We start from the raw sequence: 9,038 nt of genomic DNA, 5'->3' as shown, positions 1-9,038 counted from the left end.
TTAGATAAAGTATATGATAAAGTATTGTTTTAACCAAAGTATAGGTTGTTTTGGGTAATTGAAGTTGTTTTGGGGTTGTTTTGTCGTGTTTTTAAAGATTGATGTATAGTGTGCGTAGGTCAGTTTATAAATATATCATTACGGTTAACTTTGCAGTTTACTTTTAGAAGTTAGTGTTCTTGCAAATATTTTTAGAATATATTTAGTTGTCTCATTCCACTTTCTTTTAAAATGGAGTTGTCTACCTTATGGGTCTATTAATAGGTATGACGTACAATGTTGCACCACAAACGGTAAATAGCAAATAAATGTTTTACTATAAATACGATAAAAGCATATAGAGCCGATAACAGAGCAGGGCCAGGGGGAATACATATCCTACAGGTAATGTGCAATCAAATTTCTAAACTTTTTTTTATTATCATTTAATTAGGTCTCCACGGAAAATAATGTTCATCTATTTATTACTAAAATAATTACTTGCACTGCAGTAATATAATTTGTAGCCTAATAGTATATAAGATGTTTATTTCATCAAGACTCCCATTAAGGACAGCATGCATCATCTTCAATAGAAGGTTTTATCTCCGTACATCTTATCAAGGATGTTGTAAAACTTGTAGTCGTTGTTGTTTCAGGAACATGCAGGTGTTATATATGTTCTGACATCTATCTGCCATATATTTTGTACTGACTTTCCCAATGCCAATGGGGCCTGTCTTTGTGTTCATTTTTCAGAGTTTGCTAGAGAACGATTTTCTGGTCTGAAAAACGTGTCCGTGGACATTCCATTTTCACAATTTTTTTGGGAAGGACCCCGGTACCCCCCTTCGTTCGGCTAAAAAGTTCACCGCCCCCTCCGCAACCAGCAGGCTAGCTACGGGCCAGGTGATGTCTTCCGTCTCGGTCCAACCATACAAGACACCGCTACAATGTTGCAGCTAAAGCTAAGGCTAGACATACATTTAGACAGTCACATAGGCCTACATCTATAATACAATACACAGATACATACATAAGTACGAGTAATACATTGAGAGAATACAGGTTTATACAAACAGTAATAATACATCTAAAGAATTTTGGTTAATGGAATTCCCAAGCAAAAAACATAGGCCACTGCCTTGGCAATTGATTTTGGTTGGTCAAAAAGATAAATAAAATTGGGGGAAATCTCAGGATTTGCTGAGAAGGCTGAAAGCTGGGTATTTAATGTACGTGCTTTACGTAGTTCTTCAATATGTTAAAATTTTTGACCAGGCTCAGATTGTGACATGACACCACATATCCTTTCTATGCACTCTGCTCAAATGCCTGCTAAATTTTAACTGTTCTGAATTCTTTGACTGACAGAGGTTCTATAATAATGTGGAAATATTGCCAGGATAGCGGCATTCCCAGTTACTCATTAAATTCCAACTTTCAACTGTCCATACATGACGTCACTGTTCTTGGTCCATCTGAATGACTAGACACGTACACTATCTTGTCATGAATAGTGGAAACCACACTGGAAAATCTTCAGGAATTTTCTTGGCCAACACAGGAATTGAATCCCAGACCACCTGGTTATAGTGAGCTAGCTCTTTGGGGCTACCGACTCTGAGTCAATATGGTACGTAGTTGGATATTTTGAGTTGCACAATGTGACATACTAGCAAATATAGCATACTAGTGAACATATAATACATAAGGTCCATGCTATCTTGAAATAATCTAACCCAATCTGATTAATATACAGATCAATGTTTTATTTATATTTTTTAAGACTTTGCGACTCATCCAGATCCTACTTGCCTAGTGAAGACAAGTAAAACAAAATTTTGAACAATTAAAAAAACAAAATGAAATAGGATCTGTGTTTTAATCAGATTGAATCTAGCCCACCATTTTATCCTGGCATGCCCCTTTCATTCAGTGCATGAAAAAATATAAAGTGGTTAAACCAAAAGTTAATAATATATATTTACTATGAATTAATATGTCAGGGATGGAGTGACAGAAGGGAGCGGGAACATAGGGCATAACCCCACCCCATTTCTTGTGACCATTAACACATTTTGCTTAACAAAGGAAAGGTTCATATTACATTTTCTGTTTATTAATAATTCTATCCAACATATATTTTATAGGTGCGAGTAAAAAAAAGGATCATGGCAGGCAAACAAGAAGAGGAAGTTGCATCATTGAAAGTAGAATTTGCTGGAAGATGTAGAATTGTTGAATTAGGAGAAAATGGTAGTGGATTTATCAGATCTATTACTTTACAGCCTAAAAATATGGATTTAACTATAAAATTCCAGTTAAAGGGTAAGTGTGACTATGCCATACGCTATACATAAAGAGATTAGGATTTTGAGGATTAGCTGTAGTATATTTGGGTGCATGCTAAGATATATTCTAGACATGTTATCTTGAACATTAGTTTAGATAAAAATATACACTGGGGAATCATTATATTAGCTAACTAAACAAGAATGTCACAGGTTCGAATCCCTGAATGGGCTGTGAAGATTCTCAGAAGTTTTCAAATCCAGTTCAGTACAGTTTTGGTTTAAAGATAAAGAACCTTTGATAATTTGATGAAGCTTAGATGAAAACCCCATTTCTTTCCTTCATATTGAACATTAGCTTAACTTGAAGTACATAACCAGAAGTAGTGATATGTGCCAGACTTGTTATCTTGAAAGTCATCTTAGATGGAAGAGAATTTTGTTAATTGTGTGGTCTAGTGATCTAACGTGTATACCACAAGCACTGTTATTAAGTCAGGTGACATGGTTAAAATCCCGTAGGGTTGTCTGCCCAACATATAGACTCCTACATGCAAGGGAATTATTGAAATAAAATTCTACCATATGTAAGTTCTAAAACATCATGTCAAATGGAATGGACGTTAACCCTATTTCTCTCTCTCTCTCAAAAATAATTTATATTTCAAATAAATATCTTTTTTAGATACATATCCAACCACCATCCCTAAGATTTCAATAAGATCTTCAAGTCTTGAGGAAAATGACATAAATGATCTTGTAGAAGCATTGGGCAACAAAGCTAATTCATGTATTAAAGAACCAATGATTACAGAACTTATGACAGTGGCCGAAACATGGCTGAATGAACAGGGTGTTGGAAAAGGTACCAAACCTAAAACAAATAATCGTAAACATCAAAAGAAACACCGAAAAAAGAAAATCGAAGAAAATGTTGATGACATTGATACCAAACAAGCATCAATGAAAACATCTGCAGATGTAATCAAAAGAATTCAATGGGATCCAGATTTGGTACAAGAGGAGTTCCTCGTTGGTTATATGGATAGATTTATCGGAATTCAAGAAAAATACTTCACTGCTTTTAGTTGGGAAGATATTGCATCAGTAGATTACAATGTCCTTGCAATTCCTAAACATAGAATTGAGTACTTTAAATATAAGGATCTTAAAGTCTGGGATAAACCTTCAAAGTTAGATAATGTTTTTGGCTCTCTTGGCAGTGGTAAAACCATCAAAAATATAATAGATAATTATGAGGACGAATATCAAACCTGGTTAAAAAATCATCCGAAAGATGAGTCAAAAGAAAAATCAAATGAGGATAAAAAGAAAACCTGTAACGTAGATGAAAACAGCACTGATGAGGATGGGGATGATAGCGATGATGACGGAATAGTAGTTAGTTTAGATTCTGCATCTATAAACACCTCGAGTAGATGTCTTTATTTAGATCATTTAAAACGACCAACTCATTTCGTAGCGCTGAGAATCGTTGACGATGAAGCCGTTCGAAAAATTACAGAAGTACAGACTTTCATCACAGACCAGAAACCGCACCTTAAGGCTGGTTGTATGCCAGCTGCATGTTTTCATGTTACACTATGCACGTTAGGTTTAGATCAAGCTGAACAGATCCTAAAAGCATGTGATGTTTTAAGAAATAACCAATCAGAATTATGTAAATTAAAACCGTCCGAATCCCTGAAGATAACAGGTGTGGACAATTTTTATAACCGTACAGTTTTCGCTAAAATCAAATATCCACGAATGTTTTTAGACTTTGTTGATCATTTGAAACAGTGTTTTAGAAATGCTGGCATTGAGATTAGGGATAATTACGGATTTGTTCCACATGCTACTATCTTAAAAATATCAAAACAGGAAGCAAGACAGTTGGGATCAAAGTTTCTTGTGAGTAATTTGTATCATAATTATAAAGACGACATTCTTGGTTCTCAATATATGAACAGTATATGTCTGTGTGCCATGGGTGATCAGAGACAGGAAGATGGTTTCTGGGTTTCTCAACATGATCTCAAATTGGATTCTTAAAACACAATTTATTATTTGAGACGGAAATGAATTTTAACAGAACAAATTTATTTATATCATTGCATATTAAAAGGAATGAATTTTGATTGTTGTCTTTCTTATTATTGTTGCCTTTGACCACACTTATTTACAAGACATCCTTTCAGACAAAAAAGCCCTGGTTCCTAATCCTAATGACACCACTTTTCTGCACCAACTGGACTAAGGAAGATGGGCATATTCCATGCATTGTGTTATAAGAGTATATTGCCTGGACAGTGGTGTTAGTAGGTCTACAGTCTAATCTTATTTTGATTTCAACCTGTTAAGGGTTCTTTTATGTGTACCCCAACTTGGACACGGGACCTCATTTTATTGTCCATCCAAATGACTAGACACTGTTCCTTTCCAGGCAAACTGTACTACATTCCCGATAATGGGGTGTTGAAAACTTCTGGGGCACTTATACATTTAAAGAAGCTAAGTATCGAACTCTATATCATCCAAATAAGTCTTCGAAATTGAAAATACGAATTATTTGTCAATTTAAATCAACATTGATGTTGTGATCTTACCAGGAAAAGATGGGCTTCTGATATCCAATATTTAAGACAAAAAAAACATTTTACCATTGTTACACGAATCACATACATGTAATGCGTGTCAGTGCCATTTGTAGCAAGGGACACGAAGAACAATGGCTAGACATATCCACAAATCATGTCAAATGCTGACGCCATATTCCTATCTAGAGATCATGCACAATAAATATTATTGATGTAGACTGGAATAACCAGACGCTGGAGGTTGCCATTCGATTGAGACTACTGACGTATTTTGCCGAACATAACTGATTTGAAATTAGAGTAAAAACGCAAATGATTGAATGTAAATCAGTTTATATACATGCATATTACATTATTATATGCAATGAAAAGATATTGGGTTTAACGTCCAAGTGTTCTGCTCTGCCTGGGCGAATGAAGAATGTATAATAAAGCAATTTAATGTTGATCAATTCTTAGCTGAAAAAAGTTGATATCGTACAAAACCAGGGAGCCTAATGCATATAGGCGTAAGCAAGGACAAGTCATTCAGATGAGAGAGCCTGTGTATACGCTATCATTGAAAAATACCCATAAAGCTTCTACTACCATATACATGTATAAAATACAACAATTTATTATGTAGGCTCTTATACAGTAATAAAATTGAACCATATGTTAGTCCCGAAATTACCAAGTTTGTGTTGAGTAGAAGTTAAACTCGATTTCTCTTTCTCTCTCCTATTTGGATTTGCACAAGTAATTGACATCAGATCATTCAATCACTACAAATAATCTCAAATATGCCATTTCATGATGAAAATATTTTCTTGAATTGGTTGAACACCAGTTGTAGATGAAAAGAGATTGAAAGAAGGTTCATTCGAATTTTACTCAGATCTTTTACTACATAATTTGAACGTTACATGTGATATACAATGAAATTAATGACATTTACGTTCTTGGTTATGCCTTTAAAAGAAGCCTGTCTGATAAATGGTATGGAGTTTCTGGGTTACTCGGGTTGGCTTTATCCACGTTGATTCTATAGATACAACCATAATGGCGAAAATAAATTAGCAAAGATTTCCGAGAAGCTCTCTTCAACATAAATGGGCTATGGTATGTTTACTCTACTGCTATTGATTATAATAACCACAGTTATGTACATCTCAAAATCTTAGTTTTTTCAATGTATTTGATATTTGCGTTTATTTTGAAACAACGCGATCACACCACCACCAAATAATAACCTGGTGTGGTTGTGAATTTTGCAGCTAGATCTCATACACTGATCAGCAGTGAATATTCGCTAGGCGCTACAATCACTTGAGCTCGCAATATTAACTTTTTTCTTTCTGCAAATTAAATTCTAGAACATTTTTTTTTTTTTGAATTATGAGAAAAATAGGTAAAGGTGTTTAAAGTAGGCCTACAATAATGTATATCTGGATAAAAAAATATTTCCTTTAGGTTAGGCCTATGCTATTGTAAAAGGGTATATAAAATGAGTAAAGGAAACAATGCACGTGCCATAGAGCCAGTGATCAGCGATGTGTGATGTGCCCTCAGCATACTTGAACTTATATATAAAGGTCAATCATCTTATACAGAGGTATAAGATGGCTTTTGCAATACCTCTGTGAAACAGATTGCTCATATTAGTAACTGTCACGGCCTACATGTACTTTGGATAATCTTCATTGGTTTTCTATTTCCTGTAGAGTTGAGTTCAAAATACTGTACCTCTGTCCCTATATCTGCACTTCTTGAAGTGTATGCTCAAAAAAGAAGTATCGAAAGGTCTTCTGACAGGTTTTGTTTGTTGCAATTAACTCATTGAAAATTAACCCCATTACATTTCTTTTAAAATAAAAGAGGTAGCCTACATGTACACAGACTTTTAGCCTTACCATCTTAACTATTCTGATCAATGATTCTGACCTTGTAGTTCAGATGTCTCTGTTAGGTATATGTATATATATATATATATATATATGTGTGTGTGTGTGTGTGTATTGAACAGTAGGTTGCCATTTATCCTAGAAGGCTGTTGGAAGATGTTAGATAAGCTGACAATTAATTAAAGAGGAGATTTGAGCGGTATAACTTCTGCACTTTAGATCATAAGGTCTATCATTGATTCAAGTGTTATGGTTTAAAAACCAAGTTTGTATGTGACAAGGAGTAGTTAACCTGCTCAGTCATGTGGGTTTTTTCCAGGTCCTCCGTTTTTCTCCCACTACTAAAGTCCCCTATATGTGCATGTGACTTATGAAATTAAAGTTGTACCATATTCTAGGCCCATAATGATATGGTTTCAGTCAAATAGACATTCAACCCTATTTTTACCTCTCTCTCTTTGTTATGTTAAAGATTATTGTATCTCATTATTACAGGAAATGGATAATATGAACAGTTTTCACCAGTGTTCTGTATGTGATAGCGTCTTTGAACAATACCATGACTTAAAAGCCCACAACAAAATACATTTTAAAGATGAAGTAAAAGGTTCTGATCTTGACGTAGTGCAATGTTCTGTTTGTGATGAAGAATTTTCACTTGAGACTGATTTGGAGGAACATATAAGAATGCATGCTGACGTCACACAAACATTGCACGAGTGTGAAGAATGCCAGGAAACTTTTCAAACTAATGGTGATCTTGAAGTACATAGAGAAAAACATGTACAGAACAACACATCTGAAGCATACTCTATTATTGATGCTCAGAGACCAAAAAACAATATACATGTATGTCCAATCTGCGAAAGAATATTTAGTAACCGCTCCAGTCTTTCTAGACATAAGGAAACTCATAGCGTGGATAAATCTTTTCGATGTGGTGTTTGTGAAAGTTCTTTTATGCAGAAAAGATATCTGTTTAGGCATTTAAAGATCCACATGAAGGACAAGTGTCATAAGTGTGACATTTGCAACAAATTATTTATTGAAAAAGCATCTTTAAAGCTGCATATGGAAACTCACAGTGAAAATAAGCTATTTAAATGTGATGTTTGTGATAAGTCGTTTAGTCGTGATTATAATCTAAAGAAACACAGTATGATTCATACTGAACATTCTCATTTCAAATGTGATCTTTGTAGCAAATCATACGTCAGTAAACATGATCTCGAAAAACATGTTAGAAGTCATACAGGCGAGAAACCTTTTGAATGTGGGTTTTGTAATAAATCGTATTCGGATGCCAGTGTGCTGAAAAAACATATTAGAATACACACAGGTGAAAAACCTTTTCGGTGTCATGTCTGCAATAAATCCTTCACACAGGTAGCCCATCTAAATTCACATGCTGTGATGCACTCTGGTGAAAAAGCTTTTGAATGTGGAATATGTGGCCAGCAGTTCGGACTAAAGAATTCCTTAAAGCGCCATATGCAGCTTCATAGTGATGTAAAGCACAGCTGTAATATTTGTTGTAAATCTTTTAAGTTAAAGAGTTATCTACAACTTCATATTAAAACTCATAATAAAAGTAAGAAAATTTAAAAGCACGTAAGGCCATGTAACAAATATTCTGGTTATTGGATACTGCTGTATCACTTAAAAAGGGCACCATGAACTGTTTTTTTTTTTTTAAAGACATTCGATATGCCCAAATTTCAGTATCTGAGTAAATTTTAGCCCGGATTAAAAGGTGTTTAGCTCTATCCTTTAGAAACTTAAAATAGACAACAATGAGTCTAAAAGCTCATAATATAATATGAGTGTATGCATGTACAAAGTAAAAGTTTAAAACTGTTATTGTCATTTCTAATCAATTATGTTCGGTGAAACGGCAGTTGTTTCAGCCTGCATAGTCCATTCTACAGGGTTTTTTTTATTATTATTTTGTCCAATATGAATCAGCCATCTTTAATTACTTCTGCATTGTCTACCGGGATATGTTTTCTTTATTCATTACAAATGGTGCTGAAAAACATTATGTCTTAAATATTTGATCAATCTCATTAAAATACCTATATTTTGTATCGTGTTTCTATACTTTCGATGGCCTCTACTACATAAAGATCTGACCAGTTTTTTGTGGAAGGTTACGTCAGGGGTCATACAAGCAGCTTTTGGTTCTATGACGTCAGACATCTGATTAACCAATCAGAGTTGATGTTTCTAGTGGGCTACCCACAGTTCCGTGCACCTCACGCCAAAAACTTGCCGTAACAGAC

The 9,038-nt window shown here is 34.5% G+C and overlaps 2 protein-coding genes across 2 annotated transcripts; both read left to right on the top strand.

Moving 5' to 3' along the window:
• The first annotated feature begins 244 nt into the window (after window positions 1–244).
• On the top strand, window positions 245–4,414 carry LOC126827673 (uncharacterized). The gene is made up of 3 exons (XM_050557123.2): window positions 245–384; window positions 2,133–2,310; window positions 2,959–4,414. Exons 2-3 carry the CDS (start codon window positions 2,154–2,156, stop codon window positions 4,326–4,328), a joined length of 1,527 nt encoding a protein of 508 aa, XP_050413080.1. The 5' UTR covers window positions 245–384; window positions 2,133–2,153; the 3' UTR covers window positions 4,329–4,414.
• Window positions 4,415–5,838: 1,424 nt separating this feature from the next.
• On the top strand, window positions 5,839–8,614 carry LOC126827674 (gastrula zinc finger protein XlCGF52.1). The gene is made up of 2 exons (XM_050557124.2): window positions 5,839–5,974; window positions 7,252–8,614. Exons 1-2 carry the CDS (start codon window positions 5,972–5,974, stop codon window positions 8,359–8,361), a joined length of 1,113 nt encoding a protein of 370 aa, XP_050413081.1. The 5' UTR covers window positions 5,839–5,971; the 3' UTR covers window positions 8,362–8,614.
• Window positions 8,615–9,038: the final 424 nt, after the last annotated feature.

This window comes from Patella vulgata, chromosome 7 (assembly GCF_932274485.2).
Source record: "Patella vulgata chromosome 7, xgPatVulg1.2, whole genome shotgun sequence".
NCBI lineage: Eukaryota > Metazoa > Mollusca > Gastropoda > Patellidae > Patella > Patella vulgata.
Note: the sequence above shows the minus strand (reverse complement) of the source record. Positions and strands in the feature narration are given on the sequence as shown.

What these genes read in the sequence shown, in the direction of transcription:
- LOC126827673 (XM_050557123.2), top strand. Translation starts at nt 2,154, where the DNA reads ATGGCAGGCAAACAAGAAGAGGAAGTTGCATCATTGAAAGTAGAATTT. An exon ending in TATAAAATTCCAGTTAAAGG is followed by an intron (nt 2,311 to 2,958) that starts GTAAGTGTGACT and finishes TATCTTTTTTAG; the next exon opens with ATACATATCCAACCACCATC.